This window comes from Lotus japonicus, chromosome 1, assembly GCF_012489685.1.
Source record: "Lotus japonicus ecotype B-129 chromosome 1, LjGifu_v1.2".
NCBI lineage: Eukaryota > Viridiplantae > Streptophyta > Magnoliopsida > Fabales > Fabaceae > Lotus > Lotus japonicus.
This window is the reverse complement of record NC_080041.1, coordinates 93,866,118-93,892,014: the sequence shown is the minus strand read 5'-3', so window position 1 is coordinate 93,892,014 and position 25,897 is coordinate 93,866,118. Positions and strand designations below refer to the sequence as shown.

The window sequence follows — 25,897 nt, the reverse complement described above, 5'->3', positions numbered from 1 at the left end:
CACACAAATCCAAATCTTTGGGTTGTTATGTCCAAAGTAACACATTCTTTCCCCATGACAAATTCAGCCAGATCACAGACATGATTGTGCTTCTTGAAAGAAATATTTCCCCTAAAATCGTAGGGATATTCTAAAAAATGATTTTCGATACCATTCCTTCCAAATTGAATTACTAACATCTTTTACCTCCTTGTTTTTCCTAGATGAGATAAGCACATTTACCATCCTAAGATGGACCAGATTGCCCTTATTTATTTTTGTATCTTTGGGAAACATGTCACAAAAAGAAAAACATTGTCTCAAGATTAAAGTTAAATGAAAGTAGCTCAACCTTAAAGCTGCTAGAATACATCTTTCATTAGGTAAATTCAAAAGCGTGCTTTTCTGAAATTCAACTCATTCCTTTTCCTCACTTTTCAAGTGCAAGAGAGCTCGTAATGCTCGTGATGCAAGAGTTAATCCCCTACACATTTTTGTGATCTCCTTGCCGATACCTACAAGCTTTGCATAAGCTTTGAACGTTCTTCATTGTAAGCTCCAATTGCATGTTACTTAAAAAACAACCAACATGTCATCCTTGGAGAGACCATGCAAACAGTGAGGTTGAAAAGTTGACATTCCCATGATTTTTGCAACATCCATATCACGAGTAGGTACCCAAACAGAAGCACCTTTGGATTTACGAAACTTAACATAGATGAACTTGTTCCATTTTTCTCCACTCAATCCGAATTTCATTGGCCATTTCTGTTACACAAGTCGTCCAAAACCAGAAAAAATATTTTACCTTACAACAGTTTTTCCACTTTACTTAATATTCCATATATATATCCAAAACATTGTACTTTTCTTCTCATGTGATAAATCTTACAATGGAACACATAATTCCCTTGACCGAGAAATTCTCAGACACGTAAATCTAAATCTTTGGGTTGTAAAGTCCAAAGTAACACATTGTTTCCCCATGATAAATTCAGCCAGATTACGAACATGGTCGTGCTTCTTGGAAGAAATATTTCCTCTAAAATCGTAGAGATATTCTAAAGAATGATTTTCGATATCATTCCTTCCAAATTGAATTACTAACATCTTTTACCTCCTTGTTTTTCTTAGATAAGATAAGCACATTTACCATCCTAAGATGGACCAGATTGCCCTTGTATCAATTTTGTATCTTTGGGAAACATGTCACAAGAAGAAAAATATTGTCCCAAGATTAAAGTTAAATGAAAGTAGCTCAACCTTAAGGCTGCTAGAATACATCTTTCATCAGGTAAATTCCAAAACGTGCTTTTCTGAAATTCAACTCATTCATTTTCCTCGCTCTTCCAGTGCAAGATAGCTCATAATGCTCGTGACGCAAGAGGTCCCTACACTTTTTTGCAATCTCCTTGCTGATAGCTACAAGCTCTGCACAAGCTTTGAACGCTTTTCAATGTAAGTTCCAATTACATGTCAGTGGTCTTGGTGTTCTATTACTCATTTCACAATCTTTTCGAGAGTTAAATACTTTTTGAATAGGGCATGTCATGTAATGATTCCCCAATATTCTCTCATGGTCTTAGTGTATGCATCTAAGAATCTATAACTCAACATTGATATTCCTTATGAAATAAGACTACAACCAATGCAATCAAGATTCAACGAAGAGAAAATTATGCGCCTAAAATTAGATCAAGCTTCAAAGCAAGTGATTACATATAGAAAATTGCAATCGTGAGAAGTCGTTTGCACTACAAAACCAAGGAGAGGAACAATGAGAAAATCCATTGTGTGGTCAGTGGAAAAAGCGATGGATCAATCTTGGAATTCATCCTTATACACAAACATGACCATTTACAACAGATCCACTTCACATCACCTCTGATCCGGTTCTGAACTCAAAACCGTAGCTCAGCACGAGAAGAAACAACAAAGAGTGAGTGTTGTGAGGGGAACATTTCAAATCAAACCATAGATAAAGGGTCGAGGAAGAGAAACGAAGTTGGAGTGAAGATATTGGATCGAGAAACAAAGAAATCCTTCACGCAATATCCTTGTCGTTTTCACCTTCGCATGAGAGAGGGGAAATGCTCAATCAATTCAGGTTTCAGTGGGAAACGAGAGGTAAACATCGTGTGTGGCCTTGTGGGAGTGTGTCTTTTCTGGTGGCTGTAGTCTAATTACCGGTAAAGATAAATTATCACCAATTAATCAATACCTAATGCAAAGTTTTTAATTTTCCAATTGTATTAGCAACAGTAATTTTATTGCCTAAAAAAAAGTGTCCCTAAATATCATTTTTCTTGTAGTGTAACCAATGTGATAGTATGTGAAATGAAATAAAATAGTGTGGAAAATATTCTATCACTATTTCAATCACAAAATTGGCAATCAGTGACGAAAACTTTTAGTGACGGGAAATTCCATGTCAAAATACGTAACTATATGCAAAATGACAATATTAGTGACGAAACTAGTGATGGAACATTTTATGAAGGAAATGTTCGTCACTAATTTGGTCACTAAATACCTGGAAAATAAATCCGTCACATATTTATCAAATCCGTCACAAAAGACGTAACTGTTAGCTATGAACTTTAATCCGTCACTAAATTCCGTCACTAATTTGCACTTTTTAGTAGTGAGTTGTTTAGAAAAATGTTACTAAACAATTATTGATTTAATTTTGGTATTAAAGTTGTGAAGTAAATTCTGGTTGGTGTCGTGAAGGACTAGTCTTTATAATTTGTCATAGATAGAAGTATGCTACAATTCTTAAGCCAAGTGCCAATTGTCTTTTATTGACTATGCTCTCACTCTTTTCCTTTCTGGATTTCATACGGGAGTCGGAGATCCAATATCCATTAAAATTGTTGTGTAGAGTGACAAACTATTATATGATCTTATATTTTAAGATAATAGTGACTCTCTCGACTCTCCTCTCACACTCTCTCCTCTCACTGTTTGATTTTTAAGATCCAGGTCTGCACAACAAATGGACAAAGTGACAAACTATTAGTATATGACTTGAATTTTTGGCTATGTTTATGTCTAATTTTTTTTATTTTAATATAATATTAAGAGTTTATTCCAATATAATTAGACACACACTTAATGGAACTGCCTATTAAAGAAAATTTGAAATACATTTTTAGCATGAAGTTCCTTTTTTTCATAGGAAAAAGTTAGTTCTTAGTAATGTTAGTAAGTTACTCCTTATCTAGGGTTTGAACCCTGGTCACTTCATCCTTCATCCCATCCAATTCTTATGTCATCTAGCTCTTATCACTTAAGCTAACACTCAGAAGCCCGCATTTCCTATTGTAAAGCAGGATTGTAATAGCGCGACATGCAGCACATAACTTTGAGTGAAATGGTGTGACATGACATTGTTTTCTTTAGAATGACAATTTCTAGTCAACAAGCCCAGAACCCATAACCAAAATCTATAATTTTGAGTTTAATTTCATTCCCCTCTTAATTATGAGTGGAATGAAATTTCAGTCTCATTTATCGTTTTGGAAATATAAATATATAAAAAAATTTAAAAAAAGAAAAGGCTAAGCTCAGGAATAAGACCACAAGGATACAAAAAAAATCCTCAATCATCCACAGATATATACAGCCACTTAACCACCTTAAAGGTATAAACAACAAGAACCTCCCTGAACAAAAGAGAAAAACCGAAGGAACAAAAAACAAAGACCTAAACCATAACCAAAGACAACACCAAGAGTAATATCAACACCCAAGGCAGCCACCACTCCTCCATTTCCTGTGCCAGGCTGCGGATAGCTGTCTCATCTCCACTGTCAAAAGCATACCCCACAAGCTTGCCAACCATCCACGCCTTCTTAACTCGCGTCCAGGAACGACCACCTGGAGCGTTCCCTGAATCCAACGGAGCAGGACAAACCGAGGGCAAGATCGCACTCGAGGAGGGACCTCCTCCACCAACCGCAGCCGAACCCACACAAGTCGTCGGGGGCACCTGACGAGGCTTACAACCTCTCTTGACCATTTTTGGACGCCCTCTCCTACGGGGAAGAACATCAGGAGCAAAGACGACAAATCCAAACCAACTACCATATCGATGAGCTGATGTTGAGCGACCCCATCATTTTCAAACGGAACCAGACATGGCCTAGGAGGAAGAAAACCAAGCACATCATCAGCAACACTAGAACGAATCGAGTCAAACCCATAGCTTCCCACGTCAAGTGTCTCAGCTGTAGAAATGAATCCATCAAGAGGAGACATCAGGGGAAGATCTCAGAAAAGGCAAAGGAACCCGAATGTCGAAGGGCAAAGCCAAGACAACCTTCCCTTCTCTAAAGACGAGGCTACGCATAAGGCTTACCAGAACAACACCCACAGAGTTATCATTAAAGATGATACCTCTAATACCAAGCCGATTAATACTAGGAGAAAACACCGACAAGGCCTGTGAAGAATCAACTACCAACTCGCTAATAGCCTTCGAAGGGGCAATAACTGGAAAAAGGCGAGTCATCTAACACCTCAGTCATAGAAGAAACATCAAAACCTTCAACATCTTCTACCACTCTAGAAGGACAACCAATTTCAGGGAAAAGAAAAACATCTCTCCCTCTGACAACAAAGGTCGAACCACCTTTAAGAAATGATCCAAAAGCTTCAGGGAAAAGAACCTCGTCAGGGATACTCAACCCTAACTCGCCGCAATTGCCAACAACGGAAAATCCCTCCAAATCTGACAACCACGGAACGGTAACAACATCACTATGAAAAGCAGGGCGTACCACCACATCCCCAAACAGAGCATAACGACGCTTGAGAATCCTTCTTTAACCCCACAACATCCCTCCAAGAGGGAGCACCAAGACCAGAAACCGAAATCCTAGAGGCAAGTCGATTAGCAGAGACTTTGTCATCGAAATCCATCACAGCCTTATTGGGAGACTTAGTCAAAGACACAAAGTGAAAAGTTTTACCCATCCGAAACCTATCAAAACGTTTAATCGTCGTAGAAGCAGCCTTCAACGATGAAAAACAAACAAAAGCAAAGCGAAATCGTCTCCCAGGCCTCCTAGAGCGCTAGACAAAAACGTTCACCAAGCAACCGAATTGGGTGAACAAATCTCTAATCTAATGATAGGAAATCGAGTATGAGATGCCATCTACAAAGAGAGCCACACGAGCCTTGGTAGAACCACCTCGGCCCGAAACAACATCTAACCTAGAACCACCATATGCATTGTTGTTTCCATCATCGTCCCCATCACCACCCTCGTTGCCTTCCCCAAAACCAGAACCCATTCCACCAATAGAACAAAGAAAAGGAGCAAGAATAGGGGCCAGAAGTCAAACAAAAAACATTGTTCTTTTGTATGTATATATATATATATATAGCGAATCAAGTGCGAGCAATGTTTATTATGAGGGATGAGAGCATCAAACCATACAATCATTTATAAATAGGACAAATAAACATTGTTCTCACTTGTTACACTCTATATATATATACACTCCATATATATATATATATATATAATAAGAATGAGAGAGACTCTCAAGTACAAACTTTTGACTTTTGAGTGTTGGCATCGAAGTTTGGATGTTCTTTTATATGTATTTCTTGTGGGCTATTTTTGGGTGGATTTGGTAGATTGAGATAGGATGTTTATGTCAAATAATTACTTATTTCAAAATCTTAAGAAATTAAACTTTTTTTTATTAGAAGAATTGAAAGCGGCAAGGGTCGAGCTCTAGACCTCTCGGTCATAGAGGCTCTAATACCATGTCAAGCAATCATTTATCCCGAAAAACTCAAGTTGTTGGATAAGGGACCATGAATGGTTTTATATATTATATCTCTAAAAGTTTATACATTATACTTACTTGAAAGAGTTTTACTCTCAAGGTTTTCTTTTTTCTATTTATATCAATTTGACTCCAACTCCATATGCTTGACTTTTTAGGTCTCACGTAATGAAATGTGAGTTGTGACTTCAGATTCCAACTTATAATTTTTTCCCCTTTTTGGCTTGGCATGGGATGGCATGGTAAAGGAAAAGGAAAACGCTATAGCAATAAAAATTATGAAGAACATATCATCGATGAAACACAAGTAAATTAAAATTTAAACAGCATGAAGGAAATATCAGCTGGGGACCTGGGGTACATAATCAAACGGGTCTGCTGCTGTGTTATTCATGGTGGGTTTAATGTGCTCTGGTTTCTGCTGGTTTCCTTTGGAGTTTCGCTATTATATGAGCTTATATGGAGGGTGCTGTACTCCTTTGTTAGTTATGCAGAAGTGGTGGTATGTTGGAGCTCTCTATTTCTTCTAATTTGAGCACTTTGGAGTTTGGATCTGGTTTGAAGAACAGAATTGATACTAGTAGCCAAATTAAGAGAGTCTTTATAATGGGAGGGTGAATTCTTTTGGGTTATTTTGTTATGTCTCTTTGTAACCCTTTTTCCCTCCTTATTCTGTCTCTGGTTTTCTTTGTATTGTTCTTCTCTGTGTATGAAGGGTTGGAGTACTCCTTGTGTGCTCATCTTTAATGCAATTCTTTGTTGTTCAAAAAAAAAAAATTAAACAGCATGATTAGAGCTGCAGTTTACACAATAATTGAGCCTTGGGTTGTTGAAGATTTTGTTATGGAATTTATGCTTTTTTGCTTTCAAAATATACACAATAATTTTCGAATCACTGATTACAACTAATTGACATTCAATCAAACATTATTCATCCTTAAAGCTATATTAGCTAGTTAGAAGCTAGTATTTAATCCGCATACTCCAAAATCGCTAGTAATTTGATCGCCAGCTTCATTGTTATGATTCTGAAATTTCTGAGTTCCTATATAGATTCATTCCAATCCCAGCTATTGTCAGTTATGTTTTCCACCGCTCCCTTTGCTGGGATCTGATCTTCTGGATCCACCACGCGATCTGTATGTTCTAAAGAACAAACAAGAATTAATGTTAGTTCATAATTCAATTTCATTTTCTGTATACCCACGAATGAAAAGGATGCAAATAGCAATATGTAGAATTTAAATAAGAGATGAAGAAACAACTTACATGAACGAGGGAGTGGGAATGGAATTCAGTACTTGAACGAGGACTTGAGGTGTAAAGTTTCCTAAGAGACGACGAACCTTGATGTATGATGAAGATTGCATGGTGAGAAGTATTAGTGAAGTGATGATGCAGATTGAGTTTGAATTAATGTGCAAAGGGAGTATGGAGAATATACGAGTTTTATAGAGATGGACAAGGTTTGATATTTGACTTAATGAAGTAGGATAGGACTAAATTTCTATTATTTAATTAAAGAGTGAATCAAACTTTATTTTTAATTATATACCCCCCTTCTTTTTGCACATCTACTTTTGTTTTGTTTTGTTGATTCTTCTATCTCTGCGTCTACCATGGTTATTGGTCTATTTGTCAAATGTTCATACTTAGCTTGATCGCCTTGACTAGCGAGTGAGTTGACTTGGAACTATTAGCTGGATCGACTTGGACCTGAAAACTCCAACTTTGAAAATCCATGTAATTTAGTAAATAAGTAGCTGTTACTACAAATTAAAATAGCATGAAACCATGTGAACAACCCATGCTTTCCCACACTAGTAAAGATATGTTAACACCTCATTTTTAGTACATCTCACTTCTATCTATTTTTATTTCTATTCCTCTTCTCCTATCATCTATCACATCTCATATTTTTTCTCTCTTATTTTTTTTTCTTTAATTTATATTTTTTTCTTCCTTCCACCTCTCTTAGACGTGTGAAGAGAACATTATTCTTCCCCACACTCATTTCGTCAGTAATATATATATATATAGAAAATTGGCAGGAAATTTTAGGTTACTTTATTTTTTTAGGGGAATTCCAAGGTGGATTAATTGATTAAAAAAAACATCATATTTGTATATGAGATGAGTCTTTTTTTTTTTTAAATAGGAAAACTACATGAGATGAATTTTGATACATTTATTACCCTCCACGTTTTTTATTTTTTTTTTCAATCATTTTCCTTTTTCTCTTCCATGGCGACTCCGGTCAAGAACAATGAGAAAAAAATTCAGTAACGAAAGTCCAACGCCTCTAATCATACTCTTTATCACTCAACATCATACGAATAATTATATCTTCACACCTCATTTTTTGAGGTGTAATGAGGTGTGGAGAGGTGGAGGAAGAAAAGAGAGAGAAAGTAAAAATGTGATAGGTGATTTGATTAATAAAAAAAAGAAAAATTTATAGAATGAAGGTGAAAAATGAGTGAATATGTGTGTGTATATCATAACTCGCATCATACTCTACATCTTGAGCCTATTTAAACAAATTGCATTGGGTAAAACAAGAGATATGAAACAAAACAACAAGACCCTCTACAAAGAAGCCTTATGAAATTCTTTATAGCAAAGAACCTACTTACCACCTAAGGGTTTTTGGTAATTGCCTCTGCTTTTCTTCTACTTAATTTACCCTCTACAAGACATAAATTCACCTCTAGAGCCAATTCACATAAATTCTACTTTAGCCTCGATAGTCGATGTCTAGAAAATTGCAATACTCCAAGACCTCAACAAAGTGCAGAGCTCTATTCGCCAGAAGTTTCCACTCCAAACTTCAAGAGTAGACTAGCATAGACATAGACGGATGCAAGTACATGGGTATGAGGGCAAGTGTCCTCACTTAAAATTGAAAAAGTACATTAGAAAAAAAAAATTATGTAGTAAAAGTATTTAGTTTATATGGCATGAGACGAAATTCACGAAATTCGTCTGCGTGCCATGCCCTCATTTGATTGGTCAACAAAATTGTGTTTCTACTAATGACAAGATTTTTTGTTATAAACTATACAACTGTTCGTTTAATTCGTAAGGAAAACATTTCGGGCCACCAATCACTACTCATTATACTTACTTGAAAGAAAGAGTTTTGGTGGTTTCTATGATACCCACAATGTATCATACATGAAGGATGTGATTGGTCCACAATAAAAATAATTTATATTTTTATTTTTTTCTTTTTAAATACAGAGGATGTGATTGGTCCACAACCTTTTCGTCTATCATACCCACACAAGTGTTGTGGTATCATAGCAAGCACCAAGAGTTTTACTCTCACTCTCAAGGTTTTTTTTTTTTCATTTAATTTTATATCAATTTGACTCCAGATGCTTTGACTTTTTAGGTCTCACATAATGAATTGTGAGTTATCACTTCAGCTTCCAACTTATATTTTTTTATATTCTTTTTGGCTAGCTTGGCATGGTAAAGGAAAAGAAAAACGCTATAGCAATAAAAATGATCAAGAACATATCATCGATGAAGCACAAGTAAATTAAACAGCATGATTAGAGCTGAAGTTTACACAATAATTGAGCCTTGGATTGTTGAAGATTTTGTTATGGAATTTGTGCTGTTTTGCTTTCACCACACAATAATTTTCGAATCACTAGCTGATTACAACTAATTGACACTCAAACAGTCATTATTCATCCGTAAAGCTATATTAGCTAGATAGTAGCTAGTATTTATTCATCCTATATAGATTCATTCCAATCCCAGCTATTATCGGTTATGTTTTCCACCGCTCCCTTTGCTGGGATCTGATTGTCTAGGTCCACCACGCGATCTGTATGTTCTAAAGAACAATCAATAATTAATGTTAGTTCATAATTCAATTTCATTTTTTGTATACCTACGAATGAAAAGGATGTAGATAGCAATATGTAGTAGTGAAATAAAAGATGAAGAAACAACTTACATGAACGAGGGAGTGGGAATGGAATTCAGTACTTGAACTAGGAGTTCAGGTCTAAAGTTTCCTAAGAGACGACGAATTATGTATGATGAAGATTGCATGGTGAGAAGTATTAGTGAAGTGATGATGCAGATTGAGTTTGAATTAATGTGCAAAGGGAGTATGGAGAATATACGAGTTTTATAGAGATGGACAAGGTTTGATATTTTACTCAATGAAGTAGGATACGACAAAATTTCTATTATTTAATTAAGCATTGCTTATTTATTCACACCACACAATCTCTTTGAAAGAAAATCAGAAAGTATTTATACCTCACATTATTTATTCATATCACCACATGAGTTACTTAGACAACCTTTAATTAAATACCCTTTCTTCTTGCCCCAACTACTTTTGTTTTGTCTCAAATTTTTTGGGTAAGCTTGTTTTGTCTCAAATGTTTATACTTGATCCCTTGACTAACGAGTGAGTTGACTTGGAGCCATTAGCTGGACTTGACCTGAAATCTCCAAATCCATGTAAAATAGTATGCAAGAAGTAGCGCAGTTACTACAAATTAAAATAACCATCAATAAGATGAAACCATGTGAACAACCCATGCTTTCCCACACACAAATCGTAATTAGTATATTTATAGAAAATTGGCAAGAAATTGTAAGTTAATTACTTTATTGTTTTAGGGCAAATCCAAGGTGGAATTGATCAAATAAAAGTCATATTTGTATATGAGATGAGTCTTTTCTTTAACATTGAAAAACTATATGAGATGAGTTATACACTTATTACACTCCACATTTTTTTTACTCATTTCTTTTTCTCTTCTTGTTCTATCTTTTCTCTTCCACCATTCCATGGGGACTCCAGTTAAGATCAAGAATATTCTACCCATTCAAATTTAAAATTTAAAAAGGTACTAAATAAATATATATATATATATATATATATATAAACTATCAAAATCTAGCAAATCACAATAAAAACTCATAAAATCTTGAATTAATTAAAAATCCAAAAATTCAATAAAAATTTCATAAAAATTAATTAATACTCTAAAAATAAATCAAAAATAAATTAAGATAAAATCAAGAAATAAACATCATAAATCCTAATCAAATCTAAAATTTAAAAATGTATTTTTTTATGAGAATTAGCTGAGAATGACACGTGAAATTTTTTTTATGAGAATTAACGTGAGAATGACACGTCACTGAATCAACCTGATAGAAATTCTTCTTTTCTAATATATATTGATTGATTGATATTGATTAAAGTTGATGTATGATGAAGTTTGCATGGTGAGAAGTATTAGTGAAGTGATGATGCGGATTGAGTTTGAATTAATGCAAAGCGAGTAAGAAGATTGTGCGAGTTTTATAGAGATGGACAAGCTTTGATATTTGACTCAATGAAGTAGGATAGGACACAATTTCTATTATTTAATTAAACATTTTTTATTTATTCACACCTCACAATCTCTTTAAAGTAATTGATTTTATTTGATGATATGATCAAAACCATTTTGATTTGCCTCGGCCCAAATTTGAATCAATATTTATTTCTCCACCATCATAAACTAAATTTTATTTTCTTTCTCCAATTATCCCACTCCCACCCAATCCAAGTATCTCAAATATGCAAAAAAAAAAAAAAAAGATGATAAAAGATTAATTAATATATTTTGATAATGAGATCAAAATGAAAGATCGAAGACCTAACGAGATTTAGAAGATAAAGCTTTTGAAAAGAAGATCAAGGGAGGTTACTTTGAAGATATTGGAGCTGTGCAAGGACAATGATTTCATCATTCTAGTCCAGTTATGAGTTTCTCTATTTCTTTTGCTTTATATTTCATGTTTGTCAATAACTAAACTATTTTGTACTAGAGATGTTCAATTCCAAGACATACACTTATGCCCAACGACATCAAAGCCAATGTGCGCTCGAAAACTCCAGTTAAAGATCTTCTCACTCACTTGCAGAGATTATGAAAATACCCTAACCTATAAATATAGGTTAATAGTTATTTTATTAAGTATGCTATTCATTTCTAGCATTTATAAGTTCATCTTAAACTAATAGATTCTCTATTTGCTTTCTTACTAGCCGGAGCATCAATTTATCTTCTGCAAGTATTTCCCCTTCGCTCAAACCCACTGCCATCACCATCTCAGGATAAGTCACGTCTGAGTTCCACTACCAAATGCAAATGCATCAAGAGATTAACATTCTAAATTCGAGAAAGAACACATCCAATTCAACACGTGTACACACTTATTACTTAATCTAAAATTTTCCAACAAATAAACAGAAATACAGTCAGCAAAGTGTGACAAGTGGGCCCGGTGAACGTGATATATTTTCAACACGTTGTTCAGCTGCAACATTCCGCAACAGCGACACTGATCAGTGATCACCTCCGTCATGTCAAACGACGCCGTTTGGGTTCTCTTCCTGGTCGCCGCCACCTTTCAATGCCTTCTTCTCTCCGCCGAGTCCCACTCGGCGATCCTTCTTCCTAGTCAACTCAACCGTAACACGCCGGCGAGTTGTCCCGCGCCTGACCCCAACCTCTACTACCAGCCGGTAATCGGGATCGTCACCCACCCCGGCGACGGCGCTTCCGGCCGCCTCAGCAACGCCACCGGCGCTTCCTACATCGCCGCCTCCTACGTTAAATTCGTGGAGGTCGCTGGCGCCAGAGTAGTTCCCCTCATCTATAACGAGCCACCGGAGAAGCTTTTCAAGGTATGAATCGTCCATTATCCTCTGTCAGTGTTACAATTAAAATTTAAAATCATCAATTGAAAGAATTTGGTAAAATGAAAAAAGCATTTATCATAGGATCTTAAATTACAGCATTTAAAAAATTGCTGTAATAAATCATTACAGCATTTAATTTAATTTAACCAGCGTTTTTTTAGTTATTAAAAAAATATTTAATTGGTATGGGATCTTTTTTTAAGAGAGCTGTTATTAAGATTTTATTGACAATATTCAATGTTTTTTTTTTTTTACATAATCAAATGAGTTTAATGGTACCCTAGGCCTGGTAGCTCAGTTGACAACCCAGACAGTGTGTGGAGTAAGCTGCTCTTGGGTTCGATCCTAGCGGGAGTGATATAGAGCTTTAACTGTGACTAAATTCTGAATCCGTAATAGTAGGCTTCTGAAGGGTGAGGGTAGCTTATAAAAAAAATGAGTTTAATAGATATGTCATTGTAAAATAGACAATCAATAAAGAATAATTATTTTTAATTAAAATTAAAATATATTTTCTAATTTGATGGAATTCAATTTTTTTTTACAAGTGCACGTACCTTTAATTTCAATCAAAAACATTTTGTAAAATATATTAAATACTGCACTATTTTTCATTATCCTAAATTTTTCCACTCACGGTGGTGTGCGAATATTTATGATGCTATGTGTATATTTTTCAATTCATTGCAGAAGCTCGAATTGGTAAATGGAGTCCTCTTTACTGGTGGTTGGGAAAAAAGTGGATTGTATTTCGAAACTATTGGAAGAATATTTAAGGTATCTGTCTATTTATTTATTTTTCCCTTTACTACTCCCTTACGAATACTCGCTTCTTGCACATTTCTGAGTGATTTGTACCAGGAGACAGGAGTAAGTAAGTAACCACTTGCATTTGTTGGAAATTCTGTTTGCACCAGGGAAGGGAAGAAAAAACTGTGGCTTGTAGAATTGGAAATAATGATATAGTGGAGGAGTTAGTTATTAGAAATTGTATTACTTATACTCTTGTTAGTAGCTTTTTTCTTTTTTCAAGATGCTAAGGATGCTTCATTGATATATGAACTTAATTTGTTCATTGTTTAGGATTTTAAGGTATTAATTTTTATTTGTCCATGCAGAAAGCTCTAGAGAAGAATGATGCCGGACACCATTTCCCTATATATGCCATCTGCTTAGGTTTCGAACTTATAACAATGATCGTCAGCAAGGTAAGTTATAGCATGGTTTTATCGTTTGTGACTTCCTTTGTAAAATTCATTTGCCCGAAGAAGTTTGCAGATAATTCTTGTAAATCACCGTTGGATAATTTTCTGATTAATTTAATTCAAGCGGAATACATTTTATATATTGTCATGTTGCCTTGTGCTGTGAGCATTGTTTGGTTATAATTTCTCTTGGAACATGTGATAGTAGAAAATTTGCCACTATGTCAACTTGGTAAATTTTACTTTGCATCTATGTTAGACATTTCATGAAATGTTGAGGAAAGCTGGAGACTTGTGCAACAATTCCTGTTGTATTCTTTTTGTGATTTTACAAGTTCGGCTGTTCTTTTGTTTGATAATAGGACAACAATATTCTTGAAGAATTTGCTGCATCAAATAAGGCATCTACTCTTCAATTTGTAGAGAATGTAAATATCAAAGGAACTCTATTTCAAAGGTAAACAATCCATTGTATTTCTTCTGAAGTTGCATTTGGTTCCCTTAATAGAAATTGCCAACTTTATTCCCTGGATGTTTTTTGTATATTTATGTTGTTTTACCCCTTTTTCGCTGAAGAGTATCCCCAATCGTCTAATTTTCTTGTTCTGTTCTTTTTGATAAAGATTTTGTTCCTTTTTATTTGATAAAATGTGTTCTCTCCTTTGTCTATCTTATACCATTTTTAGCAAGGGCATGGGATTCATTTACCGAAGATAATTTCTTTTATTAAAACAGACCTCATACATGGTTGCATTAAGACTCAATCCATATGAAATACTGTTATGCCTTGTACTTGGACATGAGGGTAACCTGTGATAATGGAGGTTGGTGTGCAATGATCAAAGAGCAAACATTTCTTGTGGGTAGGAATCTACTTTCTCTGTTCCCTTCTCAACTGGTTTGCTATTGTGTACCATATAAAATTCTTTCAAGTTTTAAGTTAGGCTACTTTCTGTACAAGTCCATATGAACTGTCAAACACAAAAGCCACTATGATAAGGTCTGATGCTTAGAATTCGTTTGGATAGAGATTTTTTGGACCTTATCTACTAGAAAAAAACTAAATGAGCTCCAATAAGTGCTCCTTTGCATTCAAACGGATTCTTTCTCACTTAGCAGTTAGCAAGTATGTAAAGACCAGTTACTGACCAAGTCCATCAGCATGTGGATGAAGCCACACTGCTTCCTACCAATATGGCATGACCAGATTTACCAGAATCCTCTTCTTTACCAGAAAGGGAACATGATAAGATGATGATGACAAGGGATTTTGATTTGGCACAAAGATGAAATAAGAGAGAGTAAAAGATAATGAATGAAAGGTAAGCATGAAAAGAGAAAGACGGCCAAGAGATAACTTTGAGAGAGAAGAGGGGTGAGAGACTCTGGAGAACAATGCCATCATACAAGAACTTCTCTCATTCCTGCAGGATTCAGATTTCCTCCAGATGTTTTAAGTTGGTGTCTATAAAAAAATTTCTCTTCATCTACTGTGAAGTTTATCTTCTTTTTTTATAGAAGTTTTAAATTTATAGGATTTTTATCATTTCTGTCACAGAATTTTATGAACAAGTTATAGTTATTATATGTGAAATAATGAGGCTTCTTACTTGTATCTCACTTATTATAGTCACACTTAGTGTAGTTAGTATATAGCCTTTCCTAATTAGCGTTTCTCATGTTCTGTTAAGTAGTTAGAAACTTAGAATAGCTGGTAATATAAAGTTAGTTGTGAGTTAGCTGTGCTATCTGAGTTAGTTGTGCTACTATATAACAGCACCTTTGAAATCAGTTACAGCTAATTAAGAGTTCAGTTCATCTTTTCATTTCCTTCTCCTAAACTCTGATAGTTTTCATAATTACTCAGTTCTCTCTTTCTGGCAGATTTCCTTCAGACTTGTTAGAGAAGTTGAGTACAGATTGTCTTGTCATGCAAAATCATCATGTGAGTATTTATAGGCAATTAAACATGAGTCTTCTACTGAGTTTCACAATTTGACCAGTAAAATGTCATCAATTTGAGTATTTAGCTTCCTTGTGTGATCTTAACTTTAAATTTGCCCTGTTTTATACATTTACAACTTGTACATTTTTTCTGCCAAATCTATAATGGTACATCCCTTGGTGCACTTCTGAATCCGAACCATTGAATCAATTGAATGATTTTGATAACATGGTATATATGTGAGCATGATCTCAGGCAAGCTCAGTTATAGTACCACCATCACCTACCTTAAGCATCAGGTTCCATTATCTGATTCTTTTAGAGAAGAAATTAAAGCAGGTCTATGCCAGGCTATCTAAGATTCGAGGCCTCAGGAATGATGTCAATAACTCTGTTCCTACGCCTGTTGATTCATGTCCTAATCAAAGTTTGTATGATGATTTAAGTGAGGGTGGTCGTAGATATGTGAAGATTGAAAAGGTCATGATGGATGGCAGTGGACAATGAAGCATCAGTTATTTCATTTGGTATTAAAGATTATTCCATTGTGCCAGTATATGAAACTGAGTAATATGGTTCAAAGTGTTTATATTTTTTATTTTATATAATATTCAAAATGCTTGAATTTTAAAGGAGGGTGTTAGCACAATGGTTGGAGTTAGCAATGTGTGACTGAGCTTCATAGCACCGGACCTACCCCGTGCTTGAATTTTAAGTTTACAATTCACTTGTCAACTTTCATCTATCTTGTGATTTTCCCCTCAGCTTTTGTAAGTAACCATTATAGCTTGACATTAATCTAGTGTATCCCACTTAACAAACTAAAATTTGTGTACCTGGTTCTGAAGGTTCCCCACCTCACAATTGCCTGTAGTATTCCATTCTTTAGTTATGTGGATGTTGTTTATATGTTGAAAGTTGTAAATGTTGACTCTATCTTAGTTCTTAAACATTTAAAATACAGTTTAATGAAGATTATTTTATATACATTTTCAAAATTCAGGAATATGATTTTTATCTGATATTGGTTCATGACAGTATGGCATATCCCCAGGAAAGCTTCAGGGAAATCACGAGTTATCTAGTTTTTTTGAGATCTTGACAACTTGTGAGGATAAAGATGATAAGGTATTCAATATTGTAACTTGATTCCTGTTTGTAAATCAATTTTTTCACATATCCATAACCTGCCACTGGCTTCTTTCATAAGTAAATCTAATAGCATTAGTAATTGTTTCAGGTTTATGTTTCGACAATGCGTTCGCGTAACTATCCGGTGACTGCCTTCCAATGGCATCCAGAGGTGATTAATGAATTTTCTATGCATGATCCAATTCCTCGTTACTATTTAATTTCTTCTATATAACATCCTTTTGTAAATGATGCCATAGAAAAATGCCTTTGAATGGGGCTCACGGGAAATTCCACACACGGAGGATGCCATTCAGATAACTCAGAACGCTGCCAATTTTTTGGTCAGGTTAGGACTCAGAATTTGATGATATATTCGTCAATTACTTGCTACTCATGCCTGATAGATGGTTCTCCATCATGCTATCTAAATAGTTGACAAATTTATCCAGCGTAATTGCTTGTTTGTAATGAAAATAAAAGATAATGTAATATATGTTTAGTGTTGTTTACAATGAGGGGAAGTATTATTGACTAGGTGATAGGTTATGGGTATTAACCATCAAGAATAGTGATAGGGGAATTAAATACAGAAATATGAGGAAAGGAATATTAGCATTATTGAGACAAATTTTGAGCTTGTGGGGAGGAAATGGAGTGCATCAGACTCATACTTCATGGATTTGGCACCAACTACATCTTAATTGTGGATTCAAATAATGTTGAGAAGTAGTTCACACTTGGTACCTATGAATGCTTGAGCTCCATTTGTCATTTCTCTTTTGGTGAACATATTTATGAATATATATAGCTTATGTTTACAATTGTTTTTCTACTTTCACGGATCTGGATTCAGTGAAGCTAGGAAATCCATAAACAGACCTGTTGCTCAAGAAGTACGTGACAATCTCATTTACAATTACAGTCCCACTTATTGCGGGAAAGCTGGGTAGGCCCAATTTGTATTTACGACTTTGACATTAATTTATTTGTTTTTGCAGCATGTGAAGTCACTCATTTGATGTTTATACTACTTAATTGCAGGAAAGGATATGATGAAGTTTATATATTAGCACCAGTCTAAATGCTGGTCTTGGAATTGTTTTATACTCCCTCCGGTCCTATTTATAAGCAACAAAAAAAAAATTCACATAGTTTAAGAAATGTAGTTAAAGTAGATAAAATGCATTAAATTTGTCTTAAATCAAAATAAACTTCCAAAATTACCCTTTGCTATTAGTGTTGGAAAGTGGGAAAGAGAGAGAATAATTAATGAAACACATTTTACAAGTTAGAATTAATAAGGGCATCATTGGAAAAAATTAATTAATATAGCTCAAACTTTCATTTGGTTCTTATAAAAAGGACCAAGGTTTTTCTTCTCTTTCATGCTTATAAATAGGACCGGAGGGAGTATTGGGTTGGCTTGTTTCAATTCCTCACTTGAGGGAGTTGTCCACTAATAACATGCATGTATGATTGCTTTATTATGATGTAACGTTGTGTGAGTAACTATTATTAGGCAAATTCTGTGGTACCCTGATTTTTTTTTGCTACGGTATCCCGACTAGATGAAATTGTGAAATTGAAGGGCAGAGAAAGAGAGAAGCTTAGACATTTTAACTTTTGTTGGAATCTTAGACATCATGTCGGTTATTGCAGCTCTTTTTAAGTTAGAATCTAGTGGTCGAAGTGAAAATGTATGCGATGTTAGAACAAGAGAGTTATTGACCACAATAAGAGTGAGATATGAAAATTGGTGTCTGGCGAACGACAAGATAATGAGATAATCTACTAAAATGTTCATGAATGATGGTGCTAGAGGCTTTTAGAAGTTAAAAAATTGGAGATAAAGAGGTTTTACATCATTTAAGGTATCGTACCCTCATTTAAATTAAGGTACCACAACAAGCACCCTATTATTATTGTTATTATTATGCACAAAAATAAAAATAAAAAGATACCATTTGTTCCAAAAGCAAAGCTATGCTCCTTTCGCATCTTGTACACTATCTTCACTTCTGCTTGAAAATAGCTGGTAGAGAAAGTATTTACTATTTCCGTTTGAAGATGATGACTTGCAGCATTAGTATAACTCTTTTTTAGTCAGTTTTACACTATCAACAATAAAATATGTTTTTTTTGGGATCTGAACACTTGAAAGTAAGATGTTAGTCTAATCCCATATAAATTAAACTGCCGTCTTAATTTTCGGATGCGATGTAAGGTTTCAAAATTCATCTACCTGTCTGTTTGGTCAGTAACTTTTTTTTTTGGTCAGGGGGAGGGGATTGGTGGTTTTTACACCGACGGGTTTCGAACCCGGGACTTGCAAGTGTCTTCCCAGCTCTTTTTCTACTAAGCTATAAGGGATTTGACATTTGGTCAGTAACTTAAGTATCAAGTCTTGAAGAGAATATACCAGCTGGGTCAGCCTGTTTGGCCCACCTTTTTTGGCGGGCTGGATTAGCCTTTGAACCCAATTTTTAAGTGGATGAGCCCAACCCAACCCGCATTTTAGCAAGCTAATGACGATTTAGGTTGGATCGGCTTGCCAACTCAAATTTGATATTTTCATTTTCCACCCTTATTTGTAGATTATGTTTATTTGAATTTTTATGGTTACATGACATTATCGTTTATACTTGTAAGCTAATTATTATCGGTTGAAGTAAATTCTTACGGATGAACATTTTATAGTTGCTATTGGGGTTACAATTAAAGCTTTTGATAACAACGCATGGTAAATGTTTGTTTCATGTTAGAGTAATGATTCACACACACCTCTTGTTGAATGGAGGTGGAAAACAATGGTAAACAAAACATTATCGTATTATTATTGGTGAGACTTTCTTATTGAATTCATGACCTTTAAAGGTAAAAACACAAGTGCAATATTCTAATTTATACATGTGTCAACATATGAAAAGAAAAAGATATCTTAAAATTGCTCATTAATATTGTACAACCTTTTTTTACCAAGTTGTGTTTGCAAACCACCATAACTTGGTTCAAATCATTCTTCTTTAATTTAATCTCCCTCATTTAAAATTGAATGTTCAAGGATGACATCCTTAAATTCTTCAAGAGATGAGAACTCCATGTCCATCTTGAACTTAAAGTTCTTTGTTATTTCTTTTTGCTTAATTTTTACATATTTTGGCTTTGATCCCCCATCGCCTGAATCTATATGAATCATAGTTTTCACTCTCAAACTCTTCACTTACATATTCAGCATCTGACATGCTCATTTTAAAAAATTTGTAGAAGTAAAACTTTCACCCCCTCATTCAAGCCACCATCACCTTGAACTCCCTCATTTCCCCATCACCACCTTGAAGCCTTCATCCACCCCATCACCACTTTCAACTCCCAAATTCACCCTCATCAACAAACACTAATTTGACCCATTTCCATCTCTATCTCATGGCTAATGTTTTCATCCTCCCTAAAGACTTTCATGGAGACAAATGAAGCGTTGTAGCATGAGCGGTTTTTTTCTTTCTCAAAGTTCACTTGCTTTTTAAATGGCTAACTAGGGATCCCAAAATTATCAACATCACCCTCACCCCTACACCTTTCCACCTCATTAGAATCAAATATCCTTCAACCTCTCATCATTGTTGTCTTACTGTAGAACCACACCTTGTTCACCACCTTTCTCCACACCCTATGCCACTGGTGGTTCCCCAACTTGTTCAGAAGGATGATCCACCCTTACTTCTCCTTAAATCAGGGTAGTATTCAGAGACTAATCTCTAATACCAATTGAGATGATCAGAAGTAGCACAAGAAAGTGGGGAGTGGGGAGGTTTGAATTGTGTGATCCAAAAACTTGGTTTTCCAAATGATTGAAAGCATAGTCGCATGCGTTGGTACTGTTTGGTGCAGCAGATAAGTAGGTATAGAGAAGAATCATTTTTATCTTGGTTGACCCCAGAACCATAGGGCTACATCCAGTCCTTGGCTTATACCAAGATTTCACTATGCCAATATCAAAGACTTATCCTTACAAGTATTATTGTTCATGCCTCTTCAGGCATTGTTGAGTATTCTTTTACCACTGCCTCTCTAGGCAAAACAAGTATTCTTTTACCACTGCCTATTCAAGCATTAACAAGTATTATTTTGTCACGGCCTCTTCAAGAATTATCAAGTATTCTTAGGACGTCTCCTTACAAGTATTTGCAGGACTTCTCCTTACAAAGTATTATGTAGAACTTCTCCTTAAACAATCTCTTACAAGATCTTTTACTTCTATAAAGTTCTCTTCTTCAAAGGCATGATAGTAGAGATATTTCAGTCCATGAACAATAAAGTATTGGGGATAAGGTTTGACTCTAAGAGTATACTTTATGTTCTTTTACATGAGAGATAAAATGATAGATCTGACTCTTAGGAAAATCTTCTCTCCATATTGAAGCAGACAGTGATGATGAAAAATAGCCGAAAGCTTACTTACAATATCTTCAGATCTTCTCTTTATACTTCTGAATCTTCTGTGAGATGAAAGATAATCGTTGAAGCGTGTACTTCACAGAGCTTCTGTCCGTTGGGTCAAACGGCACTTGTTTCAAGAGCATTAAATGCATGGTACTTGTTTGAAAAAAACGTAGTCTGTCAACTAGTTGGTAGCATTGGTCTTTGTTTCTATCCATTGGTGTGAATATATGGTAAGTTGATAGTGACACCATTGTACTTTCACTTTATGCATTGTACCTTGTCAAGACATGTGATCTTGTCTTTCAAGACTTCTTCAAGAAGCTATTCTGAGATCTTTTCCAATTTGAGCATAAGGTTCATTCGTTAGACACTACAACTTTCTTTCCATGATAAACGATATTTTCTGCTTCAATCGTTCGTCCTTTCTTCAGACGGTCTTTGAGCTTCGATCATTCTTCTTTCCTTCTTCTTTCTATTGGTCATTTGGAACTAGACGATAACCTATGACCAAATTCTTGTAGCGTCTTCTTAAGAACTGGATTTGTTCAGATGAAGCTTTGCCAGATCACGGTAGATCACTGTAGGCGTAGACGACAAGCTTTATTTCATTCCTTGTATGAGAGAAAGAAGAAGCTTTGATAGAGATAACGTTGTACTTATTTCCTTGATCAATGTGCTTTGTAGAGTATCACTTGATTCTTGACACTTGACTTTCTCTTCAAGAATGTTAGAGAGATTTCTTCAATGTGAACATGACGCTTTTTCTCTATACATTATATTCATTGGTCAGCTTTGAGATAAAAGATGAATTTCTTCACTGAGTGTAGTCTCTCTTCTTGCAGACAATCTAGCAGATTTGACTTTTCTTTGCTAGTGCGGACTGTCTTTTAACTTTGACCTTTCTTCTCTTGTATGGACTGTCTTCTTGCATTGTCTTGCACTTATTCATCAGATGATGAGGGATGTGAGTCATAAGTGTTGTTTCCTGAAATATAATTCACATGAAATTTTTAACCATTACACTTATACTCTTGAAAATTTTTATCATTCAAAATATGATAAATGATGTATCTAGTGTTTGAACTTAACACCTGAGACTTTTAAGAAAGCGTACTTTGAGATAAGGACACTTCGGCTACGGCCTATAGATCTTGATTGTGCTTGATATGTATGATTGTGAAATGTTATGGATCTATATAGAATATGAACATGCTAGTAAAGACACTTCGGCTACGACCTAGATACTTGTTTGTGATTGTGTATGACCCTGTTATGGACTGTTACAGTGAACATGATAGTAGAATTGTCAATGATTATATATGCTAGAGATGATATAAGATTGTTGATATGATAAATGCTAGTTGTTGTTATGATGAACATGCATTATGTGATTAGGTTGCTAGCTTTACTTATGATATGCATGCAAGTTATATTTATATATCTACGATGATGTTTGAGGTGCAAACATGTAAGGTTGGGAGCCTTGAGACGATGACTAACTTGCATGGCATGAGTCAAGCACCAAGTGACCACGATGGGCTTGATGGCCTTGATCAGCGACCGCGATGGGCTAATATGTATGTTCGGGAGTCGCGATGGACCTGAACGAGGGACAAAACGTGAAACGACAGTGCATTAGCGTAGGCTAACCCCGATCGTGGAGCTGTAGGACAGCGGTTCGTTGGCTGGGAGTTGACCCCGATCGTGGAGTCGTGTTTTGTCCTGCATTTCCGGGAAGGATTGGCGTTATGAATATCCAAAGCGTATGCATGCATTTGCACGAGCATTGACTAACTGAACTTAGAACTATGAGATAGTTCCCTCTACTTGTGAATCTAAGTACTTGAAATAGTTCCTTATACTTGTGAATGTTAGCTTAAGGAATGACTTGTGGATGATAGGGTAGTATACCTTGTGACATGTGAGTGTTAGAAGTATACCCTTGCTTGCTTGTTGTTTGGGGCGCTTAACCCCTAGATGACAAGCATGTGTGCGATCAGCCGAGATGTGACCTTATACCTGCTTGATATGGATGGCGATGCGGCTTGGGATATCGACAACGCTCAACGTGTTACATTTACACCGGCTGTAACGAGAATGGAAGCGCTCACGTCAGATGTGAACTCTTATTCTCACCTGTTATCACGGGACTCTTAGGATGCCATGTTCTCCACCTCGATTCGCACTACCGGTTGTAGCTGATGCTGATAGGATTACTAAGGAGGTTCCCAGCCAGGATTCGCCCTCCTCATTTGGAGATTATCTAATCCTTGCCACAAAGGAGACTGTTGTTGCTCGAGGTTTATGAGTCGGGTTTGGATTGTGTGATGTGTATGTACTTGGGGGTGAACCGAGTTTGCTTTTAGGGTTCGAACCTAACCTAGAAACCTTCTTTTTGTGTTGGCTCAGGGGCGGTCGAACATTAGTTACCTTTATGTCTTTAAAATTGAATGAATTATTTGTAATCAACCTTTTGATTAATAAAATGAAATTATTCAGTCAATTAACTCCTTCAGCTATTTCCTTTAATTGTCAAGCTATGTTTTAAAAAGGTTTGGATAAAAAATTTACCCACGTTTTTGGAAAAGGTTACTAAAGTGACCCTCGAGAAATTGAGGTGTTACAATCTACTGTAAAATAACATATATTTTCAAATATTTTACACATATAAAATATTACTGCCACAAGCCACTAGCAATAGTAATAATATGTAGATTACTCCAAAATTCATTTACCTTGACCCTAAAACACTCTTTTTCTCCATTTTATCTCTGTGTTTTACTCGCACATTACATCATATATATCTCACATCACATAGATCTGTTAAGTTCAAACGCTAGATACACCGTTTATCATATTTTGAATGATAACAATTTCAAGAGTATAAGTGCAATGGTTAAAAATTTCATGTGAATTATATTTCAGGAAATATCAGTTATGTCTCACATCCTCTACTGTCTGATGATTAATGCAAGACGAAGCAACATACAATTTACAAAAGAGAAGAATGGTCAAAGCTACAAGACAGTCTGCACTAGCTAAGAAAAGTCAAGTCTGCTAGACTGTCTGCCCAAGAGAAGACTACACTGACTGAATGCATTCTCCGTCTATCTCAAGCTGACCAAAGAAAGTAGTGCCCAGAGATTGAGCATCATCTTCAAATTGAAAATTATCTCTATATTCTTTAGGAGAAAGTCAAGTGCAAAAGAATCATGTGATACTCTACAAAGCACACTGACCAAGGAAACAAGTACAACATTGTCATGGTCGAGTTTCCTCTTTTTCTCCCTAAAGGAATGGCAAAGTTTATCGTCTATGCCTACCTGGTTCAATCCTAGTAAGGCAACACAGTAGCAAGATAATACAATCTCTGAGCAGAAGCTACATGATTGATCGACTCACATCATCTGAATTCTCTGATCAATAGAAAGAAAGCAAAAAGATTGTCTGAAGGAAAGAGCTCATCATACAAAGAAAGCTGCAGTGTTTAAAGAATGTGCATCACTTTAGAATTGAAAGAAAACTCAGAATATCTTGTGAAGGAGTTTTAAAGCAAGATCACATTAGCTAACAAGGTAGAATGCACAAAGTGAAAGAATAATGGTGTCACTATCAAGTTACCTTATCTTTTCACCAACGGGTAGAAGCACAGGCCTATGCTACCTACTAGCTGACAAACTACACATTTTTCGCAAAAGGTCTTCATCAAGCAGTACCATGCATTTAATGCATCTGACACAAGTACACGATGTACTGTTTGATCCAATGGCTAGAATCTCTGTGAAGTACAAACTCCAATGGCTATCATCTTCCTCAGAGAAGACCCTGAAGTATAAAGAGCAAGATATGAAGACTTTGCAAGACATAAAAAAGGCTTACTAACATCGTCTGCGTCAACAAAGAGAGAAGATCTTCTAAGAATCAAATCATTCTATCTTTATCTTTCTAGAATGAGAACATAAAATAGATATTTAGAGTCAAAACTAATACCACATACTTTATAGTTCTAGTGCTTAGAAAGTCTCTACAATCACTCTTGTAAGAAGAGATCTGTGTAACGATCTTGAAAAATATTGTAGGAGAAGTCTTGTATAATACTTATTAGGAGAAGTCCTGATAATACTTGTTAGGAAAAGTCCTGAGAATACTTGTGGGAGAAGTTTCTGAGAATACTTGGATTAGGAGGAGTCCTGAGAATATTTGGGTTGGGAGAAGTCCCTGAGAATACTTGTAAAGGAGAAGTCCTAGATACTTATTTAGTGAAATCTTGGTATAACTAAGGACTGGATGTAGCATCATTGTTTAGGGGTGAACCGGGAAAAAAGTATGTGTGTCATCTGCTTATTACTCTTCTTGATTATCCGCTGCACCACATGTTCTCGAAAAACTAATTGACATCATTAATTGTTTGGAAAACCAAGTTTTTGAATGACACAATTCAAACCCTCATTTCTTGTGCTATTTCTTTTCATCTCAAAATCATTTATTTTTTTCTCTTTTCCTATCTCTTTAGTAGTCTACCACAATATTGTGTGTACACCAAATTTTATTGCACTAGCAAATAGCAATTCAATTTCATCACGGCGCCCACATTTATGGCATGTCATCATCCCATTCCATCTATATATAGACCTTTCTTAGTTGCTCTCAAATCAC

The 25,897-nt window shown here is 35.4% G+C and overlaps 1 protein-coding gene and 1 long non-coding RNA gene across 2 annotated transcripts; one reads left to right on the top strand and one right to left on the bottom strand.

Annotated features, from left to right (window-relative positions):
* Positions 1 to 6,598: 6,598 nt before the first annotated feature.
* Positions 6,599 to 7,678, bottom strand: LOC130732244 (uncharacterized). Its single transcript, XR_009016980.1, has 2 exons — positions 7,054 to 7,678; positions 6,599 to 6,930 (listed from the first exon to the last, which is right to left on the bottom strand). It is a non-coding gene; the product is annotated as an uncharacterized LOC130732244 (long non-coding RNA).
* A 4,416-nt stretch (positions 7,679 to 12,094) lies between these two features.
* On the top strand, positions 12,095 to 18,415 carry LOC130727949 (gamma-glutamyl hydrolase 2-like). Its single transcript, XM_057579260.1, has 10 exons — positions 12,095 to 12,502; positions 13,208 to 13,294; positions 13,636 to 13,725; positions 14,085 to 14,179; positions 15,607 to 15,667; positions 16,706 to 16,795; positions 16,908 to 16,970; positions 17,059 to 17,147; positions 17,655 to 17,747; positions 17,843 to 18,415. Exons 1-10 carry the CDS (start codon positions 12,179 to 12,181, stop codon positions 17,880 to 17,882), a joined length of 1,032 nt encoding a protein of 343 aa, XP_057435243.1. The 5' UTR covers positions 12,095 to 12,178; the 3' UTR covers positions 17,883 to 18,415.
* Positions 18,416 to 25,897: the final 7,482 nt, after the last annotated feature.